This window comes from Dermacentor andersoni, chromosome 6, assembly GCF_023375885.2.
Source record: "Dermacentor andersoni chromosome 6, qqDerAnde1_hic_scaffold, whole genome shotgun sequence".
Classification (NCBI taxonomy): Eukaryota; Metazoa; Arthropoda; class Arachnida; order Ixodida; family Ixodidae; genus Dermacentor; species Dermacentor andersoni.
The window spans coordinates 137,786,499-137,804,910 of record NC_092819.1 but is presented as its reverse complement, the minus strand read 5'-3'; the positions used below and the strand labels follow the sequence as shown (position 1 = coordinate 137,804,910).

The 18,412-nt window shown below is 45.3% G+C and overlaps 1 protein-coding gene across 5 annotated transcripts in view; it reads right to left on the bottom strand.

The window, feature by feature from the left end:
* Positions 1-1,629: 1,629 nt before the first annotated feature.
* Positions 1,630-18,412, bottom strand: part of LOC126523563 (uncharacterized) — a 43,988-nt gene continuing 27,205 nt past the window's right edge. For 4 of the 5 annotated variants that reach the window (XM_055066925.2, XM_055066923.2, XM_055066922.1 and 1 more), the window contains 3 exons: positions 12,843-12,929; positions 6,112-6,249; positions 1,630-2,011 (listed from right to left, as the gene is read on the bottom strand). In XM_055066925.2, coding sequence (XP_054922900.1) covers positions 1,973-2,011; positions 6,112-6,249; positions 12,843-12,929 — 264 coding nt within the window. In that variant the 3' untranslated portion in view covers positions 1,630-1,972. The remainder of the gene's footprint in view (positions 2,012-6,111; positions 6,250-12,842; positions 12,930-18,412) is intronic. The other variant, XM_055066924.2, reaches the window with a different exon arrangement.

The window sequence follows — 18,412 nt, the reverse complement described above, 5'->3', positions numbered from 1 at the left end:
GCTGTGAAGTTCCGAGTAAAGTTCAAGGGCGATGACTGCGCAAAATTACGCAAAACTGCCACGCGTGACTGGCCGCTCAAGGCACTTTGCATGTATTCACAGGCTTCTTTCGCGCTCGGAAAAACAATGTTTTGTAACTAGCACGTATTGAGCAACAGAAAGCTGTATCGGCAGTCTTTCATGCTACTCTACAATTTACCCATTGACACTTTTAGTCGAATTATAATATTTTAGAAGATGATTAATGAAGACTAATTACTTAATTAGGCTGAATTTGTCCTCGTGCGGTTCCTTTACGCTGCTTATTCGAACGTGGTCAGACTCATACACTGCATGTATTCTGTTAGCAGTCGTGATGGGCTGAACTGCTGGTCAACGAAATGGTTGATGCTAGAGACCGGCAGAGTCACTGAAAACGAAATATGGTGATCGTAATTAAGAGTCGAGCAAGCGATGCACACTGGGCTTGCAGCGTGCTCACTTGATATCACATCTGTGAAAATACCCTGCACAGAGAAGCGCAAATAGTAGAAGCATGGATTGAGGACAAAAATATAATCGGTTGAAGTTCCACTTATTAAAATATATCGGTGATAAATCATCGTCCCGCGATAATTCTGGCGAAAGTGGCACGCCGCACTCACCTCGACGAATGCTGCGAACTGTACTGTTGCGCCAAGAGTGCATATGGCTACCTTTCTTAAAGGTCATGCGAACTTAATAAACAATGTCAAAGTAACATATGCGCCGCCAATTTATTGACATGCTCAACACTAGGGTGAAGCGTTGCCATGAATCATGCATGGCAATCAACACAAATCGAAATCTTACCTCTTGGCCGCGCACGTGCGCGCAGAAGCAAGAGATAGGTGCGCGCAATCCCGCTTGCCTCAGTAAACATAACTGTAGACGAGATGTGTGAGTGCTTCAAGTTGTAGATTACTAGGTAAATTTCATAACAGCTCCTATATGCGCGAGTGGCCTCTTCACATTCGTCGTCCATAGCGCTGCATGCGCACACGCTGCGACAAGAGTGGACGATGCCATACGTTGGCTTGCTAAGTACCTTTGTTGGCCTGCACACCAGGTGGAGACGTCCAACACTTCGCAATTGGTATCACATGATGACGCTTTCTACGTCACGGAGAGATTACACCAGATGGCGCCACACTATGCCCTCGACACCAATAGTTTGTTTATAAAAAAAATTAGCTCTGTAGTGCCCAAACACAGTCCCACAAGAAAATTAAAACAACCTGATAACCTTTATTTCTGGTCATGGGGAGCAAATTTGTTAAAAAAAAATGAAATTTTATTTTGAAGCATAACTTAATTATTACAGTGATTACTTAATTAGTATACTTGGTTTCCTGACGTATCCGCAACTAAAATCTCTCCACTTTATAAAGATCACTGCTGCAGGCTAAAATCAGAATGTTGAGGTATTGGAACAGTGTAGCATACACAATACATTGGGCATTACATGGTTTGGAATGCTGCACACATTTGACTGTAGCTGCAGTGGACACAGGAATAGAGCGAACTAGTGTGTCATGATGCCATGTTGGGTCCGCCTCCTGATACTAGAAGAAAGCACCGTAGTATAAATTATTTATGACACTACAACACTTGATGGTAACATTTTTTATAAATATTTGGAGGGTTTGCACGTTCAGTCAACAAACAAGAAAGTGACAAGTCGAACATGTCATTACAGTACTCATCGAACACTGTTTAGAATAATGTACCGCTGAAGCTTGCTCACATGCACTCTTCATGCACTGTCTTCATGATGGCAGTGTTTGGTATCACTAGCAAACAGCTGCTCCCACGCGGTTGACGTTAGGCAAGGTGTTCCTTAGTGTACCACAGCAGCTTCTAGCTTGATGGTGGCTTGCTTCCCTCCAGTCGAGCCTCTTCGACATCCTTGTCATTTCAGCACCAAGTGGACAATTATTTCTCTTTTAGCTTGTCATTCAGGGACCGTGTTTGTACCTTGGCTCCTTAATTTCTGAATAGAGAAGAACAAACATGACAGCTGAGTGCTCAAATAGTTGCATGGTGGAGCTGCTGTGAGCTAGATGGCTGCAGACCTTGCGTTTTAAAGCAGGTGTTTCAACATTAACGGGTGCTTTAAATTTTGCCAGCATTTAAGGAGAAAGACACCAGGGGCGCAATCGGAGATATTTTGTTTGATACGCGTTCTGTTCGGTTGCTGCAACGTCACAAAGTTGCAGTATGCAAAATTTGTGACAGCGGGGCGGAGAGAGCAGCCAATCAGGAAGCGGTGACCTCCCCGGAAGTTTACTTCCGTCGTTAGTTGTCTGCTTGCAGACAGTATACTACAAGACGAAATATTTCTCGTCTTCCAAATGAATGAAATCTTTATCTTAAAAAATGTATTTTTTCTTCTCTAGACCAAACACGTTTTCAAATAGTAGCACGTGTGACTACTGCAATTTATAACTATTAGTTTCTTTGCGTCGTCTCTAGGTGGTGTCGCGCACAGCGAGAAGAAAAAAAAAAAAAAATGACAGGAAGAGTGGCACACTTTTCAAGAGGCAGCGACAACATTCCAGTGGCTCGCTGGCACCGATGATGGGGTCGATGTCTCTGTGCAACCAACGAATTATTTGTTTCGAGAAACAAAAACGACGCTGGAATTCACTTTCTGCCATTTCTTCAAACGCGTTTCGCACTGCCACCCGCTCTGCTCCTTCCTCTAGAAACGCCAGCGCAACAACCTAAGTTCCCAACGGAAGCGCCATTTGCTCGAATTAAACTATGGATTGGATCCGAACGTGCCATGCTGCAGCCGCCGGTTGGATCCAATCCAATCCACCAGACGCGCCATGCGAAGCCGTATGATCACTCCAAACTTCCCAGCTCCCGTCGGGTTCAGCACCTAGCAGACGAAATGCTCGGTGGGAGGATGATTGACAGGAGCGTGTCATCATTTTGACGTCACCAAAAATGTGGCCGCGCCCCACGGCTGGCGACGTCAGCGCGGAGTAGACCTATCGTGCGCGCCGTACAACCATCTCCGATCGCACCCCTGGTATTATGAATGATAAAATTGATTTTCCCACAGAAAGAATGAGAGGGCTGAAGCAAGGCTTAGTTGAGGACGCTCAGCTGCCTCGAGTCTTGTTTGACATCAAATCAAATCTATTTTCATGTTTCCAATTTAGTCTTGATTAAAGTGACCCTAAACAAAAACTCAAAGTGAGATCAGACAGGGAATATACAAGGCATACAAGTTTTTGCAGTCCCAAACCCTGAACTTTTTACTCTCTAAGCATATCTAAGAAAGCACGACGGATTGGTCCTGTATAAAAACACAACCTTTGGAAAGAACATACGCAGTGACTTTCCCCCAAGTGGATCAAAGAATAATATGGCCACACTAGAGACCCCACAAACTAGAGAGTGTAACGTCATTATATTCAAATGACATTTGGTGCAATGACTACAATTCGAACCGTTGCGACGCTAACATGAAATATTAAAGGGTCCTTGAATCGGTTAGCAAAAATTTTGTTAATGTGTCGGGTACAGCTACAGTAAAACATTCATGCCAATAAGTGAAGCATCTCATATTAAGACAGCTACAGAAAATTACAAATTACCCCTCTCTCTAGCCATTCTTTTTCTTCTCGATTTGTTTGCCGAGTGATTGGAGCTAAGCTCCACCTTCACTGGCTCTGAGTCATGACATTGTCTTGAAGAAATTGTGCAAAGTCGCTCCAACATCTCCGATAGCTGCCTGGCAGCCAATCCCCAGCGAGAACTACCCAAGCAGCATGCATAGGAAGCGTCGTTGCAGCGCTGAGCATGTCCAATGTTCCGGTAAACACAGGCGAGCTATGCATCTTCACGGATGGGCAGAGGCGTATACCAAAGCCCCTCCATACTACTACCGCTGTGATGAAGGGGCTTTGCTGTAAATGTAAGCAGCCTGAGTGGCCTGTATGGTCAAGCTACCTGGTGGCGCAGAGCTTCAAGAGCCAAACACAGAGCTAATGCTGCTGTAACTGAGTGTGAAACATTTTAAACATTTAAAAAGACTACAAGTTCCTGATTACACTCCTTCCAAAAATTTGCACCAGCAGAAAAGTAGAATGCACTTGTTTACTGCCATATTAGCTCTGTGCTCGTCTAGTTATGCCCTGTGCCACAAGGTGGCTGGACAGTGTTTGCACTATCATAGCCCAGCACGCGACCTCCAAAGCCCCAGCAAATGCATTTCTGTCACATCGGAAAGCAAGCACAGCACATGCCTTACGCACAAACTGTGAAATGCTGCTGCAGCGGCACCAGCCGGGATACACGGAGGCAAGCGCCACCTGGGGGTGTTGCAAGAAACCCGGCGGCATATGCCAACTAGACCACAACAACAGCCGCAGCACCCGGAAAGTCGGGAGAAGAGGCAAAGAAAGCTTTGCTTTAAAAATGAGGGTTTCAGTTTCAGGTAGGTCACCTTCTCTGGAGCTTTCCATCCATGCATTGCCTGCACTTGTGGCTGAACTATGCTGCCTCATGTGCAAACATGCACGAGCTTCCCATGATTTCAAAGTGAATGCAATGCTATAGTGTGATTTTTAGCATGTCATTGTCAGGATGCAAGCACGTGAACTAAAAACTTGTGAACGCCTGTTATTGATGACAATCAAATAGTTTTTGGTTAAGATGTGCTTTTTAGCTGAGTGGTCGCTTTTAGTCACAGCGGTATTTAAACTGAATTAGGCGGAATACAAATGAACAGTTATACCTCATTATAACAAAATGGGATATCACAAGATAATGCATATAATGAAGTAAGTGAAATTGACCTTGAAATTCCCGTGCTTTTATAACCTTGTTTTAACAAGGTAAATTTTTCCTTCCGCTAGATATAACAAAATAGATTCGTTTCTGAAACCAAAAATAGCCAGCCCCTCCATGCCTGATTATCACTTTTTGCACGTTCGGCACACATTCGGGACAGAAGTTAAAAATCTCCCAAGCCCCCTCACTGAATATGCCATCAAGCAAAACGTGTTATTTAACCACTGCAAGTAGCTGAGCATAAACAGCAGCTCATCAATGTCATCACACTTCTCCCTCTCTCACTGCAGCGCCACCAAGACTGGTGCAGCTAGGTGCAGCTGGTGCAGTGTCTGCGAGATCGCATTGGCACCGGTGCTATCTCGGAAGCCACAAGTCGGCCTAGCCAAGCAGGTGCGGCGAGGTTCATTGGTCTCCACATCAGATAGCACAATTGCAGTCCTTCACCTGGACTACTCAAAGTGACAAAGGTGTTTTCTTGAGAAATCAGCAAGTGTAATGCATTTAACTAATACAATTCCACTACATAAGCTCTTAAGAGACAACTTTATAGCACATTACAAATTACAAGTTTATAACGTATAGTTAAGAAGGCATATCTACCTTAAACGAATTATTAGGATGACACCAGTTTAAAGATATTCGTTCCCAAAGCTAGCGACCAAATCCCGGCTGCAGCAGCCGCATTTGGATGGGGGGCCAAGTGCAAAAATGCCCATGTCCCGTGCATTGGGGGCACGTTAAAGATCCCCTGGTGGTCAAATAAAATCCAGAGTTCCCACTATGGCGTGCCTCATAATCAAATCGTAGTTTTGGCATGTAGAACCCCAGGATTCATTCAAGCTAGCGACGAAACGCATTGCCGTTCATTTTCATGCTTGAATGCATAAAATGGTGTTTTGTTAAACACATAAGTGTAACACCAGTGCCTTTTTACTGCAAAGCTTGATAAGCCTAAAAACTGCTGCCATCCTCAGAATTCGTTTCAAAATCCAAATGTATATGGCTTGCAAACAACAGGTGCAGTGCACAAATTTCAGTATGTGCAGTCAAGTGATTACTTAAAGAGAATAATTAGTGGAATGTTGTTAATTGATCATTTATTGAGCAAATAATGTGCACCTCTTCGAGCAGTCCAGTTCAAGGATTAGAATTGTGCTAACTGCCACAGTGAATTTTTACGAAACCTGTAGAGCCAAAAGAAAAAGAAAAGAAAAAAAGAAAAAAAAAATGGACATCTGGTATGTTTGTAGGCATGGCAGTTATGTATATTGATTTACTGACCGTTGGTCTTGTCTGCACAGGGATGGTACGTGGGAGGACCATGGCAGTTTGGGTGCTCGTTTCCACCATCACATGCCCAGTCTCTGTCTGACTGCCCAATGTACGCACTTGATCAACACACGAATTGCACAGTGTTGCCTGCAAAGAAGCAAGAGGTTCCTTTGGGCTCTTGACAACACTCTCATTCACTAGCTTAGTGAACGACCCCTAAACCAACGCTGACATTTTTGGTACACACTTTAAATGAGCATGCACACCGCAAACAGCACACCGTGGTGATCATCCTTTGCGAACAGGGCACATGTGAGCCACAAATTAATGGCATCCCTTGCTCCCCACTCGGGGCTCTTCCGCTCCTTTCTCCGCAGCTGTCGACTGATCGCCTGGCGAGGAACAATGGTGCCGACATGACAGGAACTCGCTGTCTGTTCCGAGAAAGGAAGGGTGGCTCGCCCACTATGCACCACTGATCCTTCTGCGACGGTTCCCTTCAGTTGATGTCACAGGAAAGGCAATTAAGGGAAGACAATGTATGAGCCTATCTTCTGGTGTGTTGACAGGGCCATAGCTTTTCTGCACTGCACGTAATTGGTGCAATTACGCGGCGAGGATGGAGAGCCCCAGTGAGCGGAGGTAGCGAAGGTGGGCAAGAAACTGTGGCAGCTGTGTAGTAGTTCATAAAATGCTTTTAACAGCGCTATTATGGCATCACTCTAAACAAAAATTTTCAGACCGTATGGTTGTTGGAAACAAGTACACAGCTGCCGCAATGAAACAAATCAAGCTGAAAGTGGTTTAGGGTCCCTTTAATGGCCCTGAGACCTCTTCAAAACTGAGAACAGAGTGGGATGCCTTTCGATGAATATACTCCCACAGGAATTTTAGAATGTGACCTAATTACAGAGTGACATGGAGCATGCAGTTTAGTTTCCCCTTTCCTCATAGTTGGGGCATTGCGAAGTAGCAATGTCCTGCATGCTGTCCCTTCTTTATTTTTTCTCCTTTACATAGCACTCACAGCAAACCTTTCAAGATTGGTGTCTCACAAAGGTGCCAGAGACAGAGGCAAAGGAGTGCTTACAGGACAGGTACAGTGAAAGCTCGTTAATTCGAACTTCAATAATTCGAATTTATGGATAATTCGAACTGTACGATATGGTCCGGCCAAGCTCCACAGAAGTATACGTATAAGAAAGCCTGTTAATTCGAACGTGAGAAGGTTCCGCCACGGATAATTCGAACTACACGCCACCATGCCGGCAGCTTGGCACCTGGCACATGGCCAGAAAAGCGCACCTACTGCCTACACACAAGGCTGCGGCGCCTCCGGAACGAAGATAACGGCAAGAGAAGGCAAAATAGAGAAAAATCTAACCGGCGCAGGGTCGGCCAGAAGGCAGCAGCGGCTGCCTCCTCTCTGTTCTGCGTTGACCTCCCAGATCCTGTCCCTCCCAGTGGACTATGCGGCCAACAGAAAGGCATGGATGACAGGGGAACTGTTCGGACAGTGGCTAGCGAAGATGGACAAAAAGTTTGAGCGTTGTGGACGGAAAGTCCTCCTGCTCGTTGACAACTGATGGGCTCATACGGTCGACGTTGAGACGAAGGCCATTGAGCTAGCCTTCCTTCCACCTAACACTACAGCGGCGCTGCAACCCATGGACCAAGGTATCACTAAGATTTTTAATCATTTTACCAGTGCCATCAGTTTGCACCGGTAATTATTTTTACCGGTATTTTGTGTAATTATTTTGTGTAATAATTATCAGGTGACATTCCTAAGTGCGCCAGACATGATTGTACGTGCTTGGGAGCAAGTAACTGCAGTTATGATAGCAAATTGCTATCGCCACTGTGGCTTCGGCGTGCAAGCTCTACAAGGAGGAAACCAGCCACCTGCACTCGAAGATGGCGTCATCGCTCCCATGGCGGACGTTTTGGATGACATCTCCTTTGATGACTATGTCGACGTGGACGAGAGTGCAGTGGTGTGTGGTGCGCTGACAGATGAGGACATAATTTCTCAGGTCAGAAGCGCTGAACCTGTCACTGCCAGTGACGAGGAGGAGGAGCAAGATGAAGCGCCAGTGTGGCCCTCCGCTGTGGAGGTCATGGCTGGATTGAATGCTGCCCGTCTCTTCTTCAGTTTTGAAGAAGGCGAAGAGGAGGCCTTCCGCCACATTTTCTCGTTAGAGCAAAAAGTGCTTCAAGGAAAAAAAGGCAGACTATGATCACGGACTTTTTAAAGCAATAAATTGCTGACATGCCCTACTGCTTCCAAATTGCAGTGTACTGTTGTTCTCCTTCACTTTCGTTAGTTCGAACTTTCGTTAATTCGAACTGAAGCGGCTTCCCCTTGCGGTTCGAATTAACGAGATTTTACTGTAGTACACTTTAAAAGGGGCCCTGAACCACATCTTATCGAAGTTGATAAATGCATTTGAAGTTAAAATAGACTGCTCCAGAAATACACTGCCACAAAAAGTACTTCCACGAATTGAGCAGAAGGGGAGTTATCAGAAACCAAACGTCCCCTATGCAATGCTTCTGCTCCTTCAACGACTTGCACTGCAAAGGCTATGGCGGAGCATGGAATACCCACAATGCTCTGCCTACTGAACGTCACCATGGCACACAGTTCAAATTTGATTTCGTATGTTTATGGATTTGAGTTTGGATGTTCTACAACGCACCAAATGCAGTTGTCCTTAGGGTCACCTTGTGTGGCCGTTGTGATCGCGTCAGCTGTTAGCAGAGGCCTTGGTAGCGCTTCGAACATCATCATCATCATCAGCCTGGCTACGCCCACTGCAGGGCAAAGTCCTCTCCCATACTTCTCCAATTACCCCAGTCATGTGCTAATTGTGGCCATGTTGTCCCTGCAAACTTCTTAGTCTCATCCGTCCACCTAACTTTCTGCCGCCCCCTGCTACGCTTCCCTTCTCTTGGAATCCAGTCCGTAACCCTTGATGACCATTGGTTATCTTTCCTCCTCATTAAGTACTCTGCCCATGCCCATTTCTTTTTATTGATTTCAACTAAGATGTCACTAACATCTTAACATCCTTAACATTAACATCATTTGAACATCAACACGCAGCCAACTTGAGGCGGGTCCGCAATGGTTTCGCTGAGGGGTAGGCGGCTCAGCGCGTCGGCGTTTTGGTGCTTGCTTCCTCAGTGGTGCGTTTTGTTGTAGTCGTAGGCCAACAACTTCATGAACCATCGAGTCATACAGGGCGACAGCTTCTGCGGCCCAAGGACGCCCAAAAGCGGCCTGTGATCAGTTAAAATGGTCACATGTCTGGCCGCGATATACTGATGAAAATGGGTGGCACCATAGACGATGGCCAGTCCTTCACGATCGAGCTGAGAATAATTGCGCACTGCAGGTGATAGTATGCGGGAAGCGAAGGCGGTCGCTGCTTCTCTGCCTTGATCGTCTCTTTGTGAGAGAACTGCACCCATGCCGTAAGGCGACACGTCACATGCCAAGAGTAAGAGCAACGTCACGTCGAAGTGCCTGAGCCCTAAACTGTCACGGAGCAGCTCCTTCAAGGCTTTAAAGGCTTTTTCATGGCATGGCGACCAATTCCAGGGAACGTCGTTCTTCAGCAGGTTGTAAAGGTCGTTGGCCACTGTTGCCCAGTGTTCTACGAACCAGTCGTAGAACATTAGGAGCCTAAGAAAGGATTGCAGCTCTTGGTTGTTGGTCGGAGCACGTGCCTCCGTTATGGCCCGCACCTTGTCGCTGGTGGGGTGAATGCCTTTGGCACCGATCAGGTGACCAAAAAATTTCACTTTGGGCACAGCAAAGGAACACTTATTCATGCTCAAGCAGAGGTTCACGCTAGCAAACCTTTCCAGAAGAAACTCTAGGCGAGCTGCATGTTCCTCAATGGTTGTGCCACTGATGATTACATCGTCCAAGTAGACACGCGCCAGGAATTCCTTGAAGCTGGAATTCCATGTACCTTTGGAAAATCGCTGGAGCTGCTGCTACTCCAAATGGTAGTCGCTTAACCTAGTACAGTCCTGTAGTGGGGTTAAGAGCACTTATGAAATTTTCTCGCTCACCTTCAGCTGGTACGCTTCAATTAGGTCCAGGGTGCTGAAACTCTTTTCTCCACGTAATGTACTGAAGACTTCCTGCGGTGTTGGCAGCGGGTATGAAGACGATTTTGTCGCCAAGTTTATGGTTAATCAGTAGTCGCTGCAGAGACGTAGGCTTCCGTTTTAATTCCTCACTGCGACCATCAGTGTGGCCCAGTCTGAATGCTGCTTAGGCTCAATGATACCCTGTCGTTCCAGTTTGTCGAGCTTCCTCGCATGAGCAGGTTGCAGGGTAAACGGTATAGGTATGGCCTTCAGAAACTTCGGACTAGCGTCCGGGTGAAGCTCGAGGTCCATTAAAATTAAATTAAATTATGGGGTTTTACGTGCCAAAACCACTTTATGATTATGAGGCACGCCGTAGTGGGGGACTCCGGAAATTTGGACCACCTGGGGTTCTTTAACGTGCACCTAAATCTAAGTACACGGGTGTTTTCGCATTTCGCCTCCATCGAAATGCGGCCGCCATGGCCGTGATTCGATCCCGCGACCTCGTGCTCAGCAGCCCAACACCATAGCCACTGAGCAACCACGGCAGGTGCTTGAGGTCCATGCGTGGCCCGTTATGTCCAGGAATTACCCCAGACCGCCTCGTACTTCTGCAGCTGCTCAGCCAATTTTTGCTGCTAGATGGGACTTTCCTCTGCTGCCTGGTTGATGCCACAGATCGTGATCTTGAGAGTGTCGAACCAGTTTCTGCCCAATAGGCTGTCATCATAGGCCACTTCAACTGGGCTGCTTGGCTGCACCAAGGCGCAGATGGTATCGTACGTCTGCTCACCGCACAGAGTCAGCAGCTGTGCCCTCCTCTTGTAGGGGTCCGTGATGTTAGCCTCGAAGCAAAACTGGAGGCGTCCAAACCACCATGTCCACGATGCGCCACTAAACTCCGGTAGTCGGCTTGGTACATGCGTTGCCATTGCATACCACAGGTACAGGTCAACGTTGAGCTTGAAATTCACTGCCTCATCACCACTGTTATGCCTGCGGTAGCTGTAATAAAAGGCATTCGGAACATGGAACAACGTTTATTTCAGAGGGGCTTGTGCGCAGTGCAGTCTGAAGTCATCTCCAGTTGCTCTCTATCTGGCTCCTGCTCTTTGTCTCTCTCCGGGAGCCGCCGAAGGGGAGAGTGTGTGTCATTGACGGATGGTAAGAGCGGAATAAAGGGATCTTGTAGACATAGCAATAATACAAAAGCCACCAAAACATGCTTTAGCTCAGACCAAAAGGAAAGACGTTTCGGCTTAAATGGCGACTGGATTAATAGCAGAAAAGGAGGCGTGGTTGCTTGCTGTTTAGCAGATGCTGGCTGTTGTGAGCTGCCCTGGTGCTCTGCGGATACAGTGCGAGTAAACTTTCTCTGCTGTCGCGCCTTTGGAGGCCTTCAGCATAGAACTTGAACAATCGCTTCCGCTGTTCCGTTCCTGCGTGGAATTTGGGCGACATGGTCCATTACAACTAGTGCCTTTTGTGTCATCACTTACGCTCACACACTGTCATTGAAAGCCTCAAGGCACTGTAGGTGCTATGTCCATTTTTCCTGCCACCACTCCATGCCATCGCAAGCTTTCACCAGTAGAAAGCTTTAGCTTGTCCGTAAATGTATTGGAGTTTTTACAGCATACTGCTGCAGTTAAGTTGGTGGACCTAAAGAAAACACAGCTTTAGTGCAGTACCCAGGCATATCATACTGAGTCAATGCTTTAAAACATCGGCAGTGAAATAATCATTAACATGTCCTTTTCTTTATTTTTCTTGATGAGGATGCCCTTGTAACAAGAGAACACTTCCAATGAGTTGTGGTTGAACAAAGCATTGTAAGGTGTATTTACCAGCATTGCTTTCTACTGCTGTGTACGTCTCCAGTAACCTGGTACTGAAGAAAGGGTCATACATTTCTGGAAAAATGAAAACTCTTCGTGAGTGACCGTTACTGCTTTTCATCGAATATGGGTGACAGGCCATGGCCATGAACAGCTCCTCTGTGGATGCCGAGTTCCTTCAGCATTTGCAGGACGGATCACTGTGGGTCACCATATCTCCCTGTTAGTCGTAGCCTTCCCAAACTCTCCCGTGGCTTGCATTGTAGCTTCATGCCAGGAATGGTCGCTCTGCTCGCATGCATTAGAACAGCGAGGATAAATTTTAGGCACACATGCGAGAGCACAGCTCTCGTTCCCTGGCTACAGCGCAGAAGAACATAAAAGGCAGGACTCACATTCGAGGGTACATGGATATTGAAATGGCATGTGTTGGCCAGTGAGCCTATTACCTTTTGTGTTGTATATTTGATTGTTTTGTATTGAGAGGGGTACTGAAGGTCCGAGTGTAGTTCCGAAGAGACGCTGTGGTGTTTGTTAGAATGCCGCAGTTAGAATGTCGTTTGAATTTAGTCAATTATGCATTTCAATTTCTTGTGCAAGTAATGTTTGCCTCTTCAAGTAGACCAGCTCATAGATTAGAATTGTGCTACCTACAACAAATAATTAAAAAAAATTTTTGGAAAGTGTTCAGAAAATGTGTGCATACACCCCCCGGGTGTATGCACACATTTTCTTTACATTACGCATTGTCAAAAGTGTCACTGTTTGTCATTGCCAATGTGATTGTGATACCTTTCTGTGCCTTTCTTGCTCCAGCTGGGTGTCTGCTGATGACGAGTGTGGTTCAAGATGGTCGTTGAGGCTCGTATGAGCATTCTCCTGCAAAGTTTTCCAGTATTAGGCTTTCCCACTAAAAGGAAGCACTGGGAGCACATTTGATATTAAGCAAAACACACAAGGCTCACAAAACATGAAAGCCTTCTTTGAGTACACTCCATCAGCAAGCAAGTCTTGTAATTCTACATAGAACACTGTCTATGCACAAAATTCCCATTTTCAGCCAAAAATTGCATCCCAAGTTTCTTGCAGTTTCACATTCCTAACTATACAAGAAGGCGCCAGCAAAATTTCAGCCACATCTGTAATAAAGCGGTAATTTGTATACGTATTTAGATGAGCTGGTGGCCCCTCTGATAAAACAAATGTGACTATGACAACCAATTTCGAAGTGCATTTGCAGCGCAAGCAAGAGGCTTAGCATGAAATGGTTACCAACATTATAAATGACATTTTCCTCTCCTTTTTATAACTTTAAGCAGCGGCATCAATGGTGAGATAGGACATGTGCAGAGGCCGATGAATCAAATTCAATGCAACAAATTTTGGGCAGTAACTGTAAAGAGATTGAAATTCGAGGCACTGTTGGTGCAAACTGTGTCCCATGACTACAGTTTACTGCCAAATGGCTTTCATGGCACCACCCAGTTTCCCGAGACATGCAGCTTTGCACATTCAAACAGTTTTCAACCACTGTCTTCGGCACATGTGCACTACAGTCACTTTGCCATTTCTAATGAGCACGGTTGCATCCACAAGATGACCCTGAAGTTTGGCCCATGCCACAACTAAGGATAGCAGCACCGTTTCCACGAAGCCGAGTGGGACAGCCTGCAGCAAGCGAGCAAGTGTGTTCAAAAGTGGCTCACATTCCTGGCTTTGCAGGCTACTGTGAGAAATCGTCTTTTTCCCTGACGCTGGACATGTCTGTTTGGCGAGCTCTAGTGTGTCAAATGGCTGCAGCCTTGGCAGTTAAAAAATTAAATGCTTGACAAAAGTAATTCAGAGAGCGCTTGAATAAGTGAGGCACTGCTTGAGGCACACGCACGGCATACCAATGAGCTTCGAACAATGCATGTTGAAGACAACAGCGAATGCAGCAGTGTGTGAAAAACTGGCTAAAAAGAAGCAGAATGTCAAAACCTTTCTCACAGGAGAATGCACAATACAAGGTGGCCCCAAAATATCTTCCAAGGAAACTCTCGGGGTCTGAGTATTCAAAAACTGTTGTTTCTACATTACATTAAACAGACCAAGTTTGTGAGAACTTTCTTGTGTTAAATTTCCTGCAGAATGCTTCTGTAGACTCAGATTTCCAAGTTTTGCCTTCCCCGTTATAGGCGAACTGAAATTTGGATGCAACTGAAAGTGCAATTGCAGCCGTGCCAATTACATACATACTACATACATACACACATTCATTCATACATACTACGGCGATGGAAAGAAATGCGAACAGTGGAGCGTGTGGTAGAAGCATAACTGAAGGTGCGCGCCGTCCAGTCATCACCATTGATAGGTGGGCACATCAAGTTTGATCGCGCTTTGCAATGGTGCACCCCCTATCCTGTGACATTTTTGTTTCTGTCCTGCTTCTGTTTTATTTGAAAACGAGGAAAGGTGATGGTACAGTAATCATGACAGCGCAAACTGTACTATCGTGATGAAAGGAAACCATAGCGCCAGACATGACCGGCAAATGATAAGCATTTCTTGCCAATATGCCCGGCAAGTAAAATGCGGCATGCTTTCATGCTGTCGCGATGCTTGTGTGCTTAACAGAACTGAAGCGTTAAGTGCGAGCTTGATCGTCGCTGCCTCAGGGCAGTGGTGATCATGGAAATGAAAAAAGAACAAGCTTCAAGAATAAAAACGACGATTGGAAGTGGAGCTGTGCATGCGCAATCTATTCTCCTACGGCGCAGGAGCAAAGCTATCGGTTTGAGTCCCTTCAGTTTGAAAAGACGCCGACAGGATGGGAACGCTTTGATCAGACGCCGACAGGATCAGAATGATCGCTTTGTACTGCCAAGGAATTCCCCAGAGAATTGTGGAGATTACCAGAAAAGCGCTTTCAACAATCAACAGAGTTTTGAAAGCCTACAAAACTGAAGGTAGGCTCTCGGACCTTCTTCACGGTCCGCAGCCACATTTCCCGACCGTGGAACAAGACCTACTTTGCAGCCACCGTAGACAATTCTTTTTTAACAGCCCCGCAGATCAAAAACGAGCTAGGGCTAAACATTGACGTTCAAGCGGTTCGACAGCGCCTCCATGAAGCAGGCCTTCACAGCAGGACAGCCGCAAGAAAGCCTTTGCTTTCGGATTGCCACAAAGCCACTTGTATACAATTCGCACAATCACACAAAGACTGGTCAGTGGAGGATTGGGCAAGGTGACGCTCACAGATGAGAGCACATTTACCACAAAGGGTCACGAGGGACTGAAAGTTTGGCGTCAAGACAATCATCAATAAGCCTTTGCACCCTAGTGTTCTTGAATTGCGATGCTCTTTGTAAATATGTGGTCCTGAATTCGTTCACTTAGCGCTAGTGTGGTCAGAGCAGTATCAAAATTTAACGAAGATAGCTTTACGACGAATGTCATATGAGGGTGCAACTACTGATCATTTAAAGGCCATAAAATATATTTCAGCATTTTAAAGTCAGACATGTCTTCTGCAATAAGATTGGCTACTTCTTAGTTGCTGCATGTCATGAACTAACGGTTCGAGGTGCATTCTGAGCAAATTAATAAAAGCTTTGTTACAGCGCAGTCCCTGTTCTAGTGCCAGGTGCCTACTTCACTACAATATACAAGAAAAATGTTTGGATACAGCAGCAATTGGGCTAAACGAATTATACCACTTTGACGGGTGTATACACAAACTTAACTTTCTTTTTTTTTTTACTTTACGCAGCTTTGATCCCACCTGCTTCAAGCGAACAAGCCTCAGCAGGCACTGCTCCGTGAATGTGTGGGGTGCCATCACAGCTGAAGGCTTGGGTCCCCTTATACGGCTAGATGAACGCTTCACTGCAGCAGAATACTGTAACGTAATTGAGCAGGTTGTCCTGCCCTTCAATTTGGATGGGCCATTCAAGGATGGGCTGTTTCATTATCAGCATGACCTTTCTCCAATCCATACTTCACGTTCCATGAAGGCTTTGCTAGAGAACCTTGCCATCCGTAAACTTTCGTGGCCAGCAAAAGGAGCGGACATAAATCCAATTGAGAATGTCTGGGTAATTATGAAATCATGCTTGTCACGTCTGCAGCTCCATAAAATGAGCAAGGACTCCCTTTGGGCTGCTGTTCATGCTGAGTGGGACAGGCTTTGCGGCACTGATCTAGCCACAGACCTGTTTGCCTCTATGCCAAGGTGCACGGAATCCGTCATCCTGGCTGATGGAGACTTCACCAAATATTAATTAATGCAAAGTATGTTTTTGTCGAGCAAATCTGCTTCGTGATTTCCTCAGACTTTGTACCAGCTTGAGCTTTTGTTTCAGTTGTTCTTCATATCTTTCTTAGACCAATAAATGTGCTATGGTCTGGCATTCACACTTCAGTTCTGTTAAGCACACAAGCATCGTGACACACAAGCATTTTACTTGCCGGGCATATTGGCAAGAAAAGCTTATCTGCCAGTCATGTCTGGCACTCGGAATGCACACGCGGTGCGATAGCGCCAGCCGGAACAAGATTCTAGTGCTACAGTGGCGCAGACTGAAAGCATAGATTCGCCCAGCGACAGGCAAAGCATATGAGAGCTGGACACGTATCTTCGCACTAGCGCTGACTGTGCCAAAAGCCACGCTTTAAGCGGATCACATTTATTTCCATCTCGATAGTACAGTTTGTGCTGTCATCATTACTGTACCGTCACCTTTCCACCTTTTCAAATAAAACAGGAGCAGAACCAAAACAAAAATATTGCAGGATAGGGGGCGCACCATCGTACAGCGCGATCAAACCGGATGTGCCCGCTTGTCAATGGTGATGACTGGACGGCGCGCACTATACCTTCGGTTATTTTTCAGTCACGTGCTCCGCTGTTCACGTTTCTTTCCATCGCCATAGTACATACATACATGCATACATACGTACGTACGTACATACATATTTTTTCTGCTTGAACTACAGAAATATAAAAATGGCTCCAAAGCAGCATGGTTAAGGCCTTCCTAACAGTACATCTAGATGAATAGATTTATAAGCAGGACTTCTTATGGCAGGGCATTTCATTCCTTTTCACCCTTTTGCTTATCGCTCATGTTATAGCTCTGCCGAGACAGAAAGGCACAAAAAAGCTAAACTTTCAAATCATTTCAGAACGGTAATGACTAACCATAGTCAGTTGAGCATTTGAGAGGCCACAACACTGACAGATTATTCTACAATGATGAAATTTGGCATCTGGACCTTCACTTTCGCTCTAAAAGTAGTTTCCAATTTTAACTAAAATTGAGTTTGCGGTTCAAAATTAAACATTCATGGGGTGTGTCCCTCCAAGGGAAAGCGTTAGTTCATGATAAACTTCCCATTACCCCATTTAAATACACGTAAAATGAAGAATGCTATAGACGTTCGCTGAACCAATCCTAATAATTTTTCTTGCATTTAAAAGAGAAAGCTGAATTCTACCCGCTGTGGCAAGCAGAAATTTGATTGAAAGCCTCATTGCTTGTTGCAAAAACAGCTGAATATCACTATGGGGCGTTGAGCAAATAATCAAAACTTTCAAATAACAAAAAAAGTACTGTCCTATTCATTTCAGTCCTTGGATTGAATAGTTATTTGATTAGGTCTTCGAAACATATACTGACTGATTAAAACTAGGGCTATTTTTCAAATACTTCAAGTCACTGGCTGCACCCTATCAAACCGGAAATTGAACCAAAAATGTGATACCTTTCATCCCATCCCCAGTGGACATAGAGTAATAGAGCACACTGCATTATTTAGTCAGCAAGACATTTCCGACTAAACATGGCCACTTGAAGTAAAATGTTTAGACATGGCACTCGGTAGTGGGTATTGTTTTATACCATTTATAGATGCAGCACCTGTGTCCTCTCGTCAGATTAAATTATGATATGTTTCATTGCAGCATACTTTATGGAATTGACACCATCTGCCGCGACATTTAGAACTAAAAAAAAATGTGTTTTTTTTCTCTCTGACATTTCCACAGACGTGTGACAGCATAAGGGTGGTATACACTGATCATAATTAGTCCACAAGCTTACCTTTACGAACTGATAATGAATGACTACGTACTCTGCTAAGAGTTCCGAGTTTACAAAAAATTTGCTTTCTTGCTCTTAATGCTCCCTTTGTACTTTTAGTAAAGCGCGCTTGTAATTTTAAGTTTAGGGACAGGAACATTCTATTGTGAAAACATGTTAAAATTGTTTGCTATAAATAGAACGATGTACATGATTGGAAAACTATTAGAAAAATGTTCTATATTCAATTCGCTTCTGGTACTATTTGATTCGGCCTCAAAAACTACTATTTGC